This window comes from Salvelinus fontinalis, chromosome 23 (assembly GCF_029448725.1).
Source record: "Salvelinus fontinalis isolate EN_2023a chromosome 23, ASM2944872v1, whole genome shotgun sequence".
NCBI lineage: Eukaryota > Metazoa > Chordata > Actinopteri > Salmoniformes > Salmonidae > Salvelinus > Salvelinus fontinalis.
Window position 1 is genome coordinate 33,570,466 of NC_074687.1, and position 18,732 is coordinate 33,589,197.

Genomic DNA, 18,732 nt, shown 5'->3' on the forward strand with positions numbered 1-18,732 from the left:
AATATTATAACATTTCGATATTATCACTTTATTACACGTCACATCATATTAATGGTTTTATAATCAAATAAAGAAGGCCGATATGGGAACTATATGCAGAGCAACATTTGGTGAAGATTTTGTGCCTTCACGGGTGCAGTTCTCATCAGTATATCCAAAACTAACAGCTAAAACCTTGCAGTAGTAGTTATACTATCCTTTCTGATATTCCAAAGAAATGAGGTATCAAGGTACCAAAGCATCATTCTGTGACTTCTGACTGTCCAGCTTTGTTGTTGCATACAACTCAATTACATAAGTACAATCTCTGATTCAGAGGGGTTGGGTTAAATGCAGAAGACACATTTCAGTTGAATACATTCACTTGGACAGCTGATTAGATATCCCCCTTCCCCTTTCCTTTTAAAATGAGCTGTGTGTCTTATGCAGTGGCCAACCTGCTTCAAGCCAACTGTGTGCTGGCCTATGCTGCCACCTAGTGGTTAGAAGTTGGACACACAAAACATATGTGTATTAACCACCCTAACTCAGTCCTCAGGACCCAATGGGTGCACATTTTAGTTTTTGCCCTACCACTACACAACCTTCCCCCAGTCAATCATGATCCAGTTACGCATCAATCATAGAGTCCATTCTCAATCATAGAGTCCATCCTCACCTCTTCTATTACCGTCTGGTTCGTAATGCGTCTGCCGGCTCCAAGGGAAATTTGCAACGCATTGTCTGGTGTGCGGAGAGGGTCATCGGCTGTCACCTGCCCACCATCAAGGACCTGTATGATTCCGGGGCAAGGAAGAGTGCAGGAAAAATACCCCCTCTTCCTAAAACTCTCCTCTGGCAAACAGTTCAGGTCAATGAAGACCAAAACCACCTGCCACCTGAACAGTTTCTTTCCCCGTGCTGTGAGCATCACCAACCGGCCATCTGGACCAGAGACATTAAGAGACTATGCAGTCTATGCTGCACACCAATTGAAGCCATCTTTGAACTGTACATACACTGATATGCAAAACATTAAGAGCACCTGTTCTTTCCATGATATAGACTGACCAGGTGGATCCAGGTCAAAACTATGATCCCTTATTGATGTCACTTGTTAAATCCACTTCAAATAGAGTAGATAAAGGGGAGGAGAGGTTAAAGAAGGATTTTTAAGCCTTGAGACAATTGAGACATAAATTGTGTACAGTATGTGTGCCTTTCAGAGGGTGAATGGGCAAGACAAAATATTTAAATGCCTTTGAACGGGGTATGCTAGTAGGGGCCAGTCGCACCGGTTTGTGTCAAGAACTGCAACGCTGCTGGGTTTTTCATACTCAATCATTTTCCTGTGTGTATCAAGAATGGTCCACCACCCAAAGGACAGCCAGCCAACTTAGCACAACTGTGAACAGGCGGGCCACAAACAGACAAATAACACCACAGTACAACAGTAGTGGGCAGAACGGCATCTCGGAACGGACAACTTTTCGATCCTTGTCACGGATGGGCTATTGCAATAGATCAGACAAGAAGATGCGATTAGTGGGCACGCAGTCACCAACAATGGACAATTGAGGAGTGGAAAAACATTGCCTGGAACATGGCACAGAGAGCTCAGTATACTTGAGTGGCCTGAGCAGGGCCCAGACCTCAACCCAAAAGAGCATCTTTGGGATGAGATGGAACGGGCTGTTCACAAAATGAATGTACCATCGTCCTGTCTGCAGCAACATGTGTGATGTCATCGCATCAGCATTGTCCAACACCTTGTAGAATGCCCCGGAAATTCAGGCTGTTCTGGAAGCAAAGGGGGTCCGACCCGGTACTAGGTGGGTGTACCTAAAAAACTGGCCAGTGAGTGTAGATATTGCTATATTTATACTGTAAATTTGTATATCCACTGTAAATTTGCTCATTCTCTTGCTGCTCTATGTTCACTTTATCTATTTTGTATATAATCTACCCTAAGCCTAGCCATAACCCTAACACGAACCTAGCTTCATGTCAGAGGAAGCTGGTGGGAGGAGCTGTAGGAGGGGCTCATTGTAAAGACTGGAATGGAATAAATAGAACAGTATCAAACACATCAGACATATGGAAACCACGTTCGACTCTGTTCCATTTATTCCATTCCAGCCATTACAATAAGCCTTTCCTCATATACCTCCTCCCACCAGCCTCCTCTGCTACATGTCCACAACCCAGTTCAACCCTAACCCTCAACCACAGCCCTAGACCTAACTTCATGTCCACACCCTGGTTCAACCCTAACCCTCAACCACAGCCCTAGACCTAACTTCATGTCCACACCCTGGTTCAACCCTAACTCTAGACTCAACCATAACTCTGACCATAACCCTAGCTACCCGTCTACACCCTGTTTCAGCCGTAACCTGAGCCTAAACCCTAACCCTAGCTTCATGTCCACACCCTGTTTCAGCCGTAACCTGAGCCTAAACCCTAACCCTAGCTTCATGTCCACACCCAGGCTCAACCCTAACTCTAGCCATAACTCTACTTTTATCCATAACCCTAACCCTAACTTCAAGAAAAAAGCTAATCTACAAAAGCTGCTTTTAAAAGACTTGCAGCCCAATAATTGTATGAGCTTGTCTCTGCTGCCCACTGTGTGGTTTACAATGGAAGTACAGGCAGCACAAAATCATCTGCACTGTATCATGACCTCATTGCCCGGAGTCTTCTCACTTGTCCATGGGGAGAAGAATTTGTATTATTATTTTCTTATTATACCCCAGGTAATGCTTTAGCTTTTTCTAACACCGGCGAGAATTTCCATATTTGTTTTGTATTATTTGATTATTTGTATATGTATTTATTATTTCATTTGTATTATTGTATTATTTAATTCAAATTTAAATTATGCAAAGGTAGGAAGAAAGGAGTGACTCAACATTCATAATGAATGAGCAGGATAAAACTTTATTTATCAATAAAACGTTTCCTCTGTGACAGAGGTCCACATAGTCATATATATACTGTATGTGTCCTACATAAATATACACAGTGTTTACATCATATGTAATACCATTTAAATATTTACAATCAGACACATAATTCTACTCTCAAACTGTTCACAGGCGTATTTTGCATTAAGATGTGTCAAGAAGAGAGAGAGCGTGTGTGTGTGTGTGTGTGTGTGTGTGTGTGTGTGTGTGTGTGTGTGTGTGTGTGTGTGTGTGTGTGTGTGTGTGTGTGTGTGTGTGTGTGTGTGTGTGTGTGTGTGTGTGTGTGTGTGTGTCTCAGAAAAGCTGAAAAGCATGTTACTTTTAAAGATTAAGTTTGTGTCAGTCCAAGCTAAGCAGTGGAAAGGGCTTGTATTGCTATTGTATAATATAACTTAATTAAATGATTAGTAGAAGGCATCACTATGATTACACACTGTCTGTGAGACTGTGCTTTTGTGTTTGTGTCTGCTTCCCTACCTTCCCTGTGTGTTTCTATGTATACCTGTGTCTGTCTTATTATGAAGTCAAACGCATGGGCCAATTCATTCAAAGAGAATTGCTGCCATTTACATCCTTAAACACATATCTAGAAATGATTTCACAGCTTTGAATCGGGAATTACTGTAACAGAGATGATTAGCAAGAATTCAGCTTTACGAGACATCATCTGGCAACATTTAGGAGAAAACACATCCATACAGTGAAGTAAATACAAAATCAATATTGCTCCTATAACATCAGTCAATCTATCACATCTATAGTATATTCACCTTACAATACACACAGCACAACCCAGTTGTATGACATCATACACTGGAATTAATACACTGACTGGCATGAGAGTATACGTACCGTTTTCATTTTCCAATCCTTTTCAACATCTATAAATTCAGCTGCTGAGACAGTTTGTCAGTGTTATTGTGAGTGTTATACTTCTAAGCAGTAAACACAGACAAAATGTAACAATGTAAGACCAGGAATGATACTATTAGTATTATTAGACATTATCAGAGCACAATCTAGCAAGTATACCATTTCTTTATCTATTATAAATAATATGAAACACCTATTTATGTGCTTATTTGGATGGAATTTAACGGTCTAAACTCGGTGCTTTTGTCATTTTGAGTCATTAAAGACTTATGAGACTGTCATCTTGTGGGGGAAGGGACCATACAAATGCCTGTGCTGTTGATGAGTTGAAAAGATGAGCTGTGAACAGATCACACTCTCAATCCTTGATATACAGTACCAGTCAAACGTTTGGACACACCTACTCATTCAAGGGTTTTTATTTATTTTTATTATTTTCTACCTTGTAGAATAATTGTGAAGACATCAAAACTATGAAATAACACATATGGAATCATGTAGTAACCAAAAAAGTGTTAAACAAATCAAAATATATTTTATATTTGAGATTCTTCAAACTAGCCACCCTTTGCGTTGATGACAGCTTTGGCATTCTCTCAAACAGCTTCATGAGGTAGTCATTTCAATTAACAAGTGTGCCTTGTTCAAAGTTAATTTGTGGAATTTCTTTACATCTTAATGGGTTTGACCCAATCAGTTATGTTGTGTAGGGGTGGTATACAGAAGATAGCCCTATTTGGTAAAAGACTAAGTCCATATTATGGCAAGAACAGCTCAAATAAGCAAAGAGAAATGACAGTCCATCATTACTTTAAGACACGAAGGTCAGTCAAGCCGCAAAATTTCAAGAACTTTGAACATTTCTTCAAGTGCAGTCGCAAAAACCCTCAGGCGCTATGATGAAACTGGCTCTAAAGAGGACCGCCACAGGAAAGGAAGACCCAGAGCTAAATTTTGTATTTAATTAGGCAAGTCAGTTAAGAACAAATTCTTATTTACAATGATGGCCTACCCCGGCCAAACCCAGACGATGCTGGGCCAATTGTGCGCCGCCCTATGGGACTCCCAATCATGGCCAGATGTGTCTTTGTGAGACGCATAGTAGGTGAACGGATGATCCGGTGTTCGGTGTTTCCCACCGAGAAGCAAGGAGGAGGAGGTGTGATGATGCTTTGCTGGTGACACTGTCAGTGATGAATTTAGAATTCAAGGCACACTTAACCAGCATGGCTACCACAGCATTCTGCAGCGATTCGCCATGCCATCTGGTTTGCGCTTAGTGGGACTACCATTTGTTTTTCAACAGGACAATGACCCAACACACCTCCAGGCTGTGTAAGAGCTATTTGACCAAGAAGGAGAGTGATGATTGTGGAGGCCAGATGACCTGGCCTCTCAGTTGAGATAATGCCAAGAGTTTGCCAAGCTGTCATCAAGGGAGGCTACTTTGAAGAATCTCAAATATAAAATATATTTCGATTTGTTTAACACTTTTTTGGTTACTACATGATTCCATGTGTTATTTCATAGTTTTGATGTCTTCACTATTCTTCCACAATGTAGAAAATAGTTTTTAAAAATGTAAAAAACTTGAATAAGTAGGTGTGTCAAATGTTTGAATGGTACTGAAAGATATAAAGAAAACTATCACTTTACAAGTTTACAGTGTATCAACTCAAAGCGGAGCGGAACTTACAGTGTAAATATAATCTAATAATAATATATCATTTAGAAAAGAACAAATAGCACTAGAACAATTAATCTGTCAAGTCTGGCTATTCCTATTGGTTTGCTACAGCTAGAAGCCTCTATCTAAACAGTGTATTAAACATTTGTACACATTTCATGTTTTGTATTTACAATAATTTACGTACAGTATACACGAAACGTGCTGGCATTACTGCTATGAGGTTTAAGCGAAGGTAAACAGTAAGAGAAAGGACATTGCCTTTAATGATGATCCAATATGCTGTGAAGCAGATCACTGATATGTGTAGAGATCTATGGCTTCACATAATATTGAATCTCTATGTTGGGTATTGTCCATACTGTCAGGACAGGCAGATGAAGTGGGGATGTGTACATTTTTGCAATATAACTCGAATGTATCCCCATAGAAATAAGTGTAATTGTAAAACATGGCACATATTCACATCTATTGGCTACTGCATGACATGTTAATAATTCTAATTTTGCTTAAAAAATTATAAGTACAATTTTGCAATACAGTATTCATTACATACGTACACTACACTACCTGAACCAGTTACTTATGTCTCACAAATAAGAGAAAACACCTTGCCCTCAGTCTTTCTCTCAACTTCTACCGACAGATAAATATCTATAATTGTAAACATAAATATGGCATGCCAAGCAAATAAGCTGGCAAATAATGTTGTCTTAGTTTAGGAATCTGAGCATGTATGGCACTGAAACATTAGTTTATCAATTATATAGTCATGGTCATCCCAGACAAGGTGGTGGAAGGATATAGTCATTATTATGACAAGATTGAACACTGTTAGAACAAAACAGTGTGGTAAGCCTACCTGGGACAAGCGTTATCACTGTAGCTACCTAACCATTCTCTAGTTTAGATCACAGTGGAACAATAATTAGTGCTCTCATCTGGATAGTGATTGAAAAACGTGTGCGCTTTGTTTTCAGCTTTTCGGTGTGACACTGTAATGTCATATATTTTTTACTGACACTGTACCAACAGTTTGATTTTTGCCCTCAACCCTGAAGTCAGTCTTGATTGTGAACTAGTCACTCCCTTGCTTGACAGTCAAGGTCTGGTCTGCTCTGGTGTGCTTTGCTTTGTGCATGTACAGTACAGTACTCTCTATCTTACCACTGCTCTATGGGCAGCCACACTTTTCCAGATACTGGCCTGGCCCTGCTGTTTGGGCCTCTCTCTCTCTTGTTTCTCTGTCAAGCCAGAGAGTGGAGGACTGCAGCGAACTGACTAGACATAGTCCTCTACCATAGGGATAGATACATGTGTGATTTATCTCTGTGCCCTCTACTCCCACTTGGGTCGTATCAGTGGAGCAGCAAGGAGAAGCACTGCAGAGGGCACATTCATTTACAATATATGACTCCAGCTGTGTGACCTGCTCACAGACCTACCTAGACTTCCACTCTATATATCTTGCTTTATGTACTATAGCTACATACAGTTGAAGTCGGAAGTTCACATACACCTTAGCCAAATACATTTAAACTCAGTTTTTCACAATTCCTGACATTTAATTCCAGTAAAAATTCCCTGTTTTATCTCAGTTAGGATCACAACTTTATTTTAAGAATGTGAAATGTCAGAATAATAGTAGAGATAATTATTTATTTCAGCTTTTATTTCTTTCATCATATTCCCATTGGGTCAGAAGTTTACGTACACTCAATTAGTATTTGGTAGCATTGCCATCAAATTTTTAACTTGGGTCAAACGTTTCGGGTAGCCTTCCACAAGCTTCCCACAATAAGTTGTGTGAATTTTGGCCCATTCGTCCTGACAGAGCTGGTGTAACTGAGTCAGGTTTGTAAGCCTCCTTGCTTGCACCCGCTTTTTCAGTTCTACCCACAAATTTTCAATGGGATTGAGGTCAGGGCTTTGTGATGGCCACTCCAATACCTTGACTTTGTTGTCCTTAAGCCATTTTGCCACAACTTTGGAATTATGCTTGGTGTCATTGTCCATTTGGAAGACCGATTTGCGACCAAGCATGAACTTCCTGACTGATGTCTTGATGTTGCTCCAATATATCCACATAATTGTCCTTCCTCATGATGCCATCTATTTTGTGAAGTGCACCAGTCCCTCCTGCAGCAAAGCACCCCCACAACATGATGCTGCCACCCTCGTGCTTCACGGTCGGGAGGGTGTTCTTCGGCTTGCAAGCGTACCCCTTTTTTCTCCAAACATAACGATGGTCATTATGGCCAAACAGTTCTATTTTTGTTTCATCAGACCAGAGGACACTTCTCCAAAAAGTACAATCTTTGTCCTCATGTGCAGTTTCAAACCATAGTCTGGCTTCTTTATGGCGTTTTTGTAGCAGTGGCTTATTCCTTGCTGAGCGGCCTTTCAGGTTATGTTGATATAGGACTCGTTTTACTGTGGATATAGATACTGTTGTACCTGTTTCCTCCAGCATCTTCACAAGGTCCTTTGCTGTAGTTCTGGGATTGATTTGCATTTTTCGCACCAAAGTACGTTCATCTCTAGAAGACAGAACATGTCTCCTTCCTGAGCGGTATGACGGCTGCGTGGTCCCATGGTGTTTATACTTGCGTACTATTGTTTGTACAGATGAACGTGGTACCTTCAGGGGTTTGGAAATTGCTCCCAAGGATGAACCAGACTTGTGGAGGTCTTGGCTGATTTCTTTTGATTTTCCCATGATGTCAAGCAAAGAGGCACTGAGTTTGAAGGTAGGCCTTGAAATATATCCACAGGTACACCTCCAATTGACTCAAATGATGTCAATTAGCCTATCAGAAGCATCTAAATTTTCTGGAATTTTCAAAGCTGTTTAAAGGCACAGTCAACTTAGTGTATGTGTTAGGGCTGTCTCTCTCCTCATCCTCGGACGAGGAGAGGAGAGAAGGATCATCAGACCAAAATGCAGCATTAGGGAAATAAGCCATCTCTTTATTTGTAACGACGATGGCTACACGAAAAACAAAACACTTTCAAAAATACAAAACAAGAAAACGAAGTAGACGAAACCTGAACATAAACTTACATAACTAAACGTAACACTTACGGACAGGAACAGACTACATCGAAACGAAACAAACAACCGAACAGTCCCGTATGGTGCAAGACATAACACAGATACGGAAGACAATCACCCACAAACAAACAGTGAGAACACCCTACCTAAATATGACTCTTAATTAGAGGAGAACGCAAAACACCTGCCTCTAATTAAGAGCCATACCAGGCAACCAAAACCAACATAGAAACAGATAACATAGACTGCCCACCCAAAACACATGCCCTGACCTAAACACATACAAAAAACAACATAAAACAGGTCAGGACCGTTACAGTATGTACACTTCTGACCCACTGGAATTGTGATACAAGGAATTATAAGTGAAATAATCTGTCTGTAAACAATTGTTGGAAAAATTACTTGTGTCATGCACAAAGTAGATGTCCTAACCAACTTGCCAAAACTACAGTTTGTTAACAAGAAATTTGTGGAGTGGTTGAAAAACGAGTTTTAATGACTCCAACCTAAGTGTATGTAAACTTAGGACTTCAACTGTAGCTTCTAATCTCAAAGAGCAATGGAGACTCACACACAGAACCATAGAGATCTGTGAAAACAGACAAGGGCAGAAAGTAGTGGCATGATTCCAAGTTATAAGTTATTCCGATTCTAACAATGCATAGGGATTTTAAAAGTCACAGAAGTTTATGTGGATGGTCTACAACAGGTTTTCTCCTGTGAACCAGGGGTTCTAGGTCGCTTAGCAACAGCAGTGGGTTCAGATACACATGGCAAACAAATGCTGATCTCTCTGGACCAGCCGTTAATGCCAACCTCTTCTTAATCCTTTTTCTCACCTCTTCATTCCCTCCTTCTGGATAGTAATAATGATGGACAGGAGGTAAAGACAAATAGTTAGAAGGGGGTGGCTCGGTGGGAAAACCTTGAATGAGAGGTTGGCCAACACGCCAACAACATCATAATGTCTTTTACTATTTTGCCCTCAGAGTCTCTCAAGGCCAGGGTCTGTGTGTGTGTGTCTGTGTGTCTGTGTGTGTGTGTGTGTGTGTGTGTGTGTGTGTGTGTGTGTGTGTGTGTGTGTGTGTGTGTGTGTGTGTGTGTGTGTGTGTGTGTGTGTGTGTGTGTGTGAGAGAGAAAGAGAGGAGGGGCGGGGAGGGGGAGGGGAAGGGGGTGCATCAGGTGTAACCCTGGTCCTAGGAGCGTTCACTCAAAGCGTTCGTAGTTCCTGGTCTGTCTCACACGGGGTACCATGTCCAGCAGCAGTCTGGAGGGAGAGAAGACAGAGACATTATGGGATACAAGAGCAGACATTAGATGTCATAAGACATTAGATGATTGACTGTGTATAATGTAAGATAAATACTTTATTTTCCCCATGGGGGAATGTGTGTGCATATGTGCACGTGTCAATATGTGTTCCTATTTATGGCTAATCAAATCTAATTTTATTGGTCACGTACACATGTTTAGCAGATGTTATTGCGGGGGTTGCAAAATGCTTGTGTTTCTAGCTCCAACAGTGCAGTAATATCTAACAAGTAATATCTAATAATTTCACACCAATACACACAATACGCACACATTTAAGTAAAGGAATGGAATTAAGAATATATAAAAATATGGATGAGCAATGTCAGTGCGGCATAGAGGTCGCAATTGTAAATGAGAACGTGTTCTCAATTTGCCTACCTGGTTAAATAAAGGTGAAATAAAAAATAAATTAAAAAAATAGACTAAGATACAGTAGAATAGAATAGAATACAGTTTAAAATGTATAGAATAGAATTGAATACAGTATATAACGGGTATATAATAGAATAGAATACAGTTTATAACAGGTATATAACAGAATAGAATACAGTATATAATGAGTATATAATATAATATAGCAGAATAGAAAAGAATACAGTATATAATGGGTATATAATATAACAGAATAGAATACAGTTTACAATGGGTATATAATAGAATAGAATATAATACAGTATATAATGGGTATATAATAGAATAGAATACAGTTTATAATGGGTATATAATAGAATACAGTATATAATGGGTATATAATAGAACAGAATAGAATACAGTATATAATGGGTATATAATAGAATATAATAGAATATAGTTTATAATGGGTATATAATAGAATACAGTATATAATGGGTATATAATAGAATATAATAGTATGCAGTTTATAATGGGTATATAATATAATATAATACAGTATACAATGGGTATATAATATAATAGAATACAGTTTATAATGGGTATATAATAGAATAGAATACAGTATATAATGGGTATATAATATAATAGAATAGAATACAGTATATAATGGGTATATAATATAATAGAATACAGTATATAATGGGTATATAATAGAATACAGTATATAATGGGTATGTGTATGTCTGTGCATAATTTGAGTGTGCGTACAGGTGTGTCATGTGACTGTCTGACATGTGATTGTCTGTTTACATTAGTGAGCGTGTCTGTGCGTCTGTTTGCATTTGTATGTGTGTGGGTTTGTAGGCTACATGTCTCTTACTTGACACCGTAAGCGAGGATGATGAGTCCGATGATGACGCCGATGGATCCGTCCAGGTACCAGACGTCAGGGTGGTGTCTGAACACCTCAGCACTGATGAGGATGGAGAAACCCATGATGCCCCCCACCATGGAGTTAAAAGCTACAGCCACAGAGAAGAACCACATCAATAACCACAAGAGGGAAAATGGAACATGTTGATTAGGCAAAGTAAAGGGCTATAATAAATAACAACATCTACCTTTTCACATCTGATAAAACAAACCAGGTGTGTTCTCATTCAGCAGTCTGAGTTCATGTGCATTTACCTGGCTATCATACAAATTTATACAATGACGTTCCCTTTTCTTTCACTCTTTTAGAACTATAATATACGAAGCTACTCTATTCTGAATATCTGGCATCCAAAGCCAGTCAGTCAGAGTCAAACCTCTTTGATTATTCCAATGCCTGTGGTAACAGTGCAGGTGAGCTCAACTGCACCCCCGAAACAGAGTGATAGACAGAGACCCTTTCCTAACCAGTTAGTCATGTGCTTCGATCTAGCACCTGCCTCCATATGTGTCTAGTGGGAGATAAGTGGACGGTCTGAAAGCAGAACAGCAACATCAGGTTTATTGGATTGTTGCTGTGTGTGTTGTGAAGCCTGCGGGAGAGACAGGATGGAGAGCAGGAGAAAGGGACAGAGACAAAAAACAATAAAGACAGAGATAAAGAGAGGAAGGAGTCTAGAAGGGGAGGGGGATGGAGGGAAGGGGCGGAGCGTCTACAGCTGAACCACGTACACCAGTCGCCCCCCAGCTCTTATTTATTACCATCATTTGTTTTTCCGCCTCTCATCCATTTCTCTCACCTCTCTGGCACCAGGCCTTATATCGCTACTTTAATTGGCTTCAGTTCAACAAGGCATGCTGTGCAAGCCCTTGGTATTTGTGAGTGCAAGTGTGTGTGTGTGGGGGAGGGGGGGGGGGGGGGGTTGTGTGTATAGTACAGTACAGTACAGTGTGTGTGTGTGTGTGTGTGTGTGTGTGTGTGTGTGTGTGTGTGTGTGTGTGTGTGTGTGTGTGTGTGTGTGTGTGTGTGTGTGTGTGTGTGTGTGTGTATATGTTTGGAATTTGGACATGTGAGTCAGTCTTTCCCAGCCTACCGTCAGTGATGAGGGCTCTACTGGTCAGCACTCTCCCCAGCAGGAACTTGAACACGGCCAGGATGATACATACAATCCCACTGACAATAGACACACTGAAGAGGAAGTCATCCTGAGAGAGAAAAAGAGAGAGAGTGAGAGAGGGGAGAGAATAAAAAGGGGGAAAAGTAGTAAATATAGAGTGATGAGTCAAAGGGTTACAGAGTTCTCTTGTCCTCAGCGGTATCATTAATATTGCACAGCCAGGATCAGAGGCCTGATCAGGTGCCTCTCCTCTCCACAAGGTCATTACATTTGTGAGGAGCCTAGTAATAACACACTGCTTTACAAACACATGATACAGTATTAGAGTATTAGTAAAACAAAGAGATGACAATCAGCTTAGTGTAGACATGTTGTCTTGATGCAATATGCCACATTTCTTGTTACTGTTAATAGGATGGTCAATTTCAGTGCCTTGTACATGGAGTAGGATTTGTTTTTTATTAGATATAAATGTTTATTCTCTGTAAACCTCAATAGTCTCAATCTTGTTTTTTAGATCCTTGTTTTGTTAAAGCGTCATTCTTTACATCACAAGCCTTTACAGTATAAGGTCAAACTGCAGTCGTGTATCAAAACTGAACAACACATATTTTTGTTCCTCCCTCTAATGTGTAGATATCTTGTCTTCCCTTGACGTGTTCAGACTTAAACACCTTCTGGCTGTGAGACTGTTGGGTATGTCTGTGTGTGAGAGATTGAGAGTGAGAGTGAGAGTGAGAGTGAGAGAGAGAGAGAGAGAGCGAGAGAGCGAGCAAGAGAGAGAAAGATAGAGAGAGGGAGGGATAGAGAGAGAAAGGGAGAGAGAAAGGGAGAAATAGAGAGAGAGAGGGATAGAGAGAGAGAGAGGAAATACAGAAGGTGTCTTTCGTTCTCTTTGTTTCTTTCTGTTGTTTTCCCCTGGTTCAAATTAAAGGTCCTCTCCCACACAGCAGCTGGGAAACCAATATCCCTCCTCCATTTTTAATGAGGCTTCAAACTCACTGGGCACTCTGAGGGAGCATGATAGGAATCACATCCATACACTGCCACACACACACACACACACACACACACACACACACACACACACACACACACACACACACACACACACACACACACACACACACACACACACACACACACACACACACACACACACACACACACCAAATGAGGCCATCTGCCTGATCACTCTCTACCACCCAGTCCTCCCCAGTCTGAATTGGGAGCAATGACCCCTATCCACCATACTTGGTGTCTAACTAGGACCCAGGCCAGTTAATCGTGTCCGGTTGATGGATAACCTCTCATGTACATTTCTTACAAAATGCAGGCGTACGTGGAGATTGTAGGATTTGCATGTGCCAAATTATTAGGATTTATCAAACTGTCAACCGCAACATATACACATGTTTTCATTGATAAACAAGAGCCATGTTACAACCCCGCCTGGAAAATATCATCCGTTAACCTTTTATGGAAACAAAAGCGCCTCCATTTGCTGTATGATTTGGAAATGTTGGAACTGGGCCATGACAGTTTCTTAAAGAAGCAGAATATCACATTTGATCACATTTCTGTAGAGGTGTGGGCAGAATGTTTAAATCTGTAGCAGTGACTTTTCAAACAAAAAATGCATGCTGTCTATAGTGAGTGCCAAACACTGCAAGACAAGTACATGCTGCCTACAGCCTACACCTCTATGGAAAAGTGTGTTGTTCCTCAATATTTTGTTTATCAATACATGATTTTGTTTCCATCTCCTGCCTTGGTATAGGCTCTGGGATTAAATAGGCTATAATGTCACGCTCCTATCACACAGAAATACTGTAGCCTACCCATAATGTCATAGGCTACCGGTCTATTTACTTTCAGGCATGGTTGGCTATTGAATGAGCAATGGATAAATGGTGGCCTAATATTTATTGTGTAGCAGAGGAGAGACATGCCCTGCAATATGATCATGATTTAGGCCCATATAATAAAAGTAAAATAAGTAAAATAAATATATTAGGCAACATGCTGCTATGTGATCTTCTTACCAATGGCAAATGTCTCTGTTTTATCATTAGGCATACGTTTGAATGTTTTTATTAGCCTACCATCATTATAATTCCTGTGCATCAAACATCTCCATTTCCCCCAAAAGCACAACGTTTGCTTGATCAACCACTGGAAGTTGTGTGTACACATGGTCTGAGATTTGCGTGGAGATGCACACACTTTCTCTTCAAGTTCAAGATGTTTAAATACCAACCTTTAGAGTTTAGGTTTAGAGTCTTTTTTGTGCACATGCCCCTTTGATAAATGAGGCGCCAAGGCAGATGTGTGTGTGTGGCTTGATGGAGACCCCAGGGGCAGGTTTGATTTGGCAACAGGCCCTGGTATAGTATAGTATAGTATAGTATAGATGAGCCTACTGAGGAGAGACAGCTAAATGAGTCTTTGGCCCAATAAGGCCAAGACATTGAATGAATTGAAGCTTGTTAAACTCGCTCCCATCACACTCATCCTTGTTTAGAGTCAATGGAAGGAGGATGGAGTGGGATATCAACACATAGACATAGACAGAGAGAGAGAGAGAGAGAGCAGGATGGAGAGAGATCTTTAAAAAGAGTTGGTGTGAGGGTGGATGTCTGTGTAAAGACAGATCTTTTGGATCAGTTCAGTCACTAAATTGTATTATACAGCACCAAATGAACTCACATTATTTCTTCTACTTCTCTTACACTCTGCCGGAAGCTATGCACTGAGAAACATCTAACCAGACAGCTGAGGCTTACAAAGCTTAGACCACACAGGCCCTCTTCTACTGAAACAACCGGCCTACCAGCAGCTACCTAAACAGGAACCAAGAGTATTCTGGGGGCTTATTAACAAGAGGCTGAACAGAAAGAGAGATAGAGACCTTTATGGTTGTGAGGTCTGGGGTCCACTCCCAAACCAAGACTTCACAAAACGGGAAAAACACCCAATTGAGACTGCACGCAGAATTCAGCAAAAATATCCTCCGTTTATAATGTAAAACACAAAATAATGCATGCAGAGCAGAGTTAGGCTGATACCCGCTAATTATCCAAATCCAGAAAAGAGACGTTAAATTCTTCAACCACCTAAAAATAAGTGATTCCCAAACCTTCCAAAACAAAGCAATCACCTAGAGAGAGATACACCTGGAGAAGAGTCCCCTAAGCAAGCTAGTCCTGGGGCTCTGTTCACAAACACAAACAGTCCACGCAGAGCCCCAGGACAGCAACACAATTAGACCCAACCACATCATGAGAAAACACCCTAAATAATTACTTGACACATAGGAAAGCATTAACAAAAAAACAGAGCCAACTAGAATGCTATTTGGCCCTAAACAGAGAGTACACAGTGGCAGAATACCTGACCACTGTGACGGACCCAAAATTAAGGAAATCTTTGACTATGTACAGACTCAGTGAGCATAGCCTTGCTATTGAGAGAGAACGCCGTAGGCAAACCTGGCTCTCAAGAGAAGAGAGGCGATCTGCACACTGCCCACAAAATGAGGTGAAAACTGAGCTACACTTCCTAACATCCTGCCAATGTTTATAAATTCCCATATCTATTGGGTGAAATTGTCCCGTTCGTCGTAACAATGAGACCAAGGCGCAGCGTGATTGGAATACATTCTTCTTTATTAAACGAAGAACACAAACTAACTAAATAAACAAACTAACAAAATGAACATGACGCTATAAACAACTGGTGCTGACATGCAACTACACATAGACAACTACCCACAAATACAGGTGGGAAAAGGCTACCTAAGTATGGTTCTCAATCAGAGACAACGATAGACAGCTGCCTCTGATTGAGAACCACACCCGGCCAAACACACAGAAATACAAATCATAGAAAAAGGAACATCGAATGCCCGCCCAAATCACACCCTGACCAAACCATAATAGAGACATAAAAAGCTCTCAATTTAGCAATTGACACTGGAGTGATATATGTGCAGATGAGGATGTGCAAGTAGAAATACTAGTGTGCAAACAAGCAAAAATACAAAAAAAAATATGGGGATGAGGTAGGTAGTTGGTTGGTTGGATGGGCTATTTACAGATGGGCTGTGTACAGCTGCAGCGATCGGTAAGCTGCTCTGACATCTGACGCTTAAAGTTAGTGAGGGAGATATGTCTCCAACTTCAGTGATTTTTTAAATTCGTTCCAGTCATTGACAGCAGAGAACTGGAAGGAAAGGCAGCCAAAGGAAATGTTGGCTTTGGGGATGACCAGTGAGATATACCTGCTGGAACGTGTGCTATGGGTGGGTGTTGCTATGGTGACCAGTGAGCTGAGATAAGGCGGAGCTTTACCTAGCAAAGACTTAAGGATGACCTGGAGCCAGTGGGTTTGGCGACGAATATGTACCGAGGACCAGCCAATGAGAGCATACAGGTCGCAGTGGTGGGTAGTATATGGGGCTTTGGTGACAAAACGGATGGCACTGTGATAGACTGCATCCAATTTGCTGAGTAGAGTGTTGGAGGCTATTTTGTAAATTACATCGCCAAAGTCAAGGATCGGTAGGATAGTCAGTTTTACGAGGGTATGTTTGGCAGCATGAGTGAAGGAGTCTTTGTTGTGAAATAGGAAGGCAATTCTAGATTTAACTTTGGATTGTAGATGCTTAATGTGAGTCTGGAGGGAGAGTTTACAGTCTAGCCAGACATCTAGGTATTTATAGTTGTCAACATATTGCAAGTCAGAACCGTCCAGAGTAGAGATGCTAGTCGGGCGGGAGGGTGGGTGCGGGCAGCGATCGGTTGAAGAGCATGCATTTTGTTTTACTATTATTTGAGAGCAGTTGGAGGCCACGGAAGAAGTGTTGTATGGCGTTGAAGCTTGTTTGGAGGTTTGTTAACACAGTGTCCAAAGAAGGGCCAGAATGAACAGGATATGTGTACTGTTAATATAACACGCGTGCGTGTTTCCCATGCCAATAAAGCCAATTGAATGAGAGAGAGAGAGAGAGAGAGAGAGAGAGAGAGAGAGAGAGAGAGAGAGAGAGAGAGAGAGAGAGAGAGAGAGAGAGTACAGGCTCAGTGAGCACAGCCTTGCCATTGAGAAGGGTAGACACAGGAAAACCTGGCTCCCTGTAGAGGAAAGGCTGTGCAACCACTGCACAACAGCAGAGCCTGAGACGGAGCTACAGAGAGAGAGAGATGAAATATGAAATATGAAATACTGCCGATATTTTTAGATTGCGCTTGCATGCGCCAGAAGAAGAGCCAGTGATAATGGGCCCTCCCCGGACAGACATATCCTCCTGAGCACAAGACTCACTGGCTTGATTAACATAGCAGAGCTGCTGGTTCAAACAGATATCCCCTCACCGGCACTCATCTCAATCTATCACTCCTCCCCTCGCTCTGATTCTGTCTCTCTCTACCTATCATTTTCTCTCTCCTTCTCACTGCTTCCCTACCCCCCTTCGCACACAATTTACTCTATTCCCCATTTCCCTCTCTCCATCTCTGTCCTTACAACACAGATCAAGACTGGGCTAGGCTGGGCTGTAGGTCTGTAGTTCCTGACGTGGTAATGTGCAGCTAATTGGTCGTTTTCAGACCAGTGGGTACATCTCACAGCAGCTGTTGGCGCTTCGTTGCCATGGAGCAGACTTAAAAGACTTATCAGTCCTTCTGCGCCACTGATTACAGGTGTCGGCTCCAAATCAGAGAGAGAAACCACTAATTTACAAACCAATACAGCAAATAAGGAAAGGAGAGAGAGAGAGAGAGAGCGAGAGAGAGAGAGAAAAAATGTGAGGGTGGAAGTATATTTGCATTCATTCAAACATTGTAAGAACAGATAGGATTTGTGCAAATTGTGGACCTAATATATAAAGAAAGAAATTGTAAGAAATGGTAAGGGCTAAGTCTGAAAAAGTGATAATTCTGCTCTCATAGCTGCTAGTGCATCTAGTTGTCTACCTAGAATGGAAATATCTGAACAGTTGTTTTGATTCGGTAACTTTCGTCCTGTTGATGTTTTTGATGTTTACTGCAGCATCAATCTACAGAAGTGTAGGAAAGGTTGCATTGCCTGGCAACAGCGAAATGAGACTATTCCGGGATTAGTGTCATAAACTAGTCACTATTTTCTCTGCTTCCTTTTCCTCGCCTTAACTTCAGCAGCTCTTGCACTCCATCACATGGGCAGGTGAAACAGAGAGAGACAGAGGAACAGGCAGAGTTCTTTGATGTCACAGGCACAAACTGGGGCTATAAAAAGCCACCTGCCAGTACATACAGTATAAAACACGGTGAAGACTTTGAGAAAAGCTTCTGAAAATACCAGTTATATATCGCCCTAGGATTCTGTGTGTGTGTGTGTGTGTGTGTGTGTGTGTGTGTGTGTGTGTGTGTGTGTGTGTGTGTGTGTGTGTGTGTGTGTGTGTGTGTGTGC

General features: G+C 41.2%; 1 protein-coding gene across 2 annotated transcripts in view; it reads right to left on the bottom strand.

Annotated features, from left to right (window-relative positions):
* Positions 1-2,902: 2,902 nt before the first annotated feature.
* The window catches only part of LOC129821172 (transmembrane protein 163-like), a 92,798-nt gene continuing 76,968 nt past the window's right edge, over positions 2,903-18,732 (bottom strand). For both annotated transcript variants that reach the window (XM_055878519.1, XM_055878518.1), the window contains exons 6-8: positions 12,262-12,373; positions 11,115-11,256; positions 2,903-9,833 (exon numbers count right to left, since the gene is read on the bottom strand). In XM_055878519.1, coding sequence (XP_055734494.1) covers positions 9,773-9,833; positions 11,115-11,256; positions 12,262-12,373 — 315 coding nt within the window. In that variant the 3' untranslated portion in view covers positions 2,903-9,772. The remainder of the gene's footprint in view (positions 9,834-11,114; positions 11,257-12,261; positions 12,374-18,732) is intronic.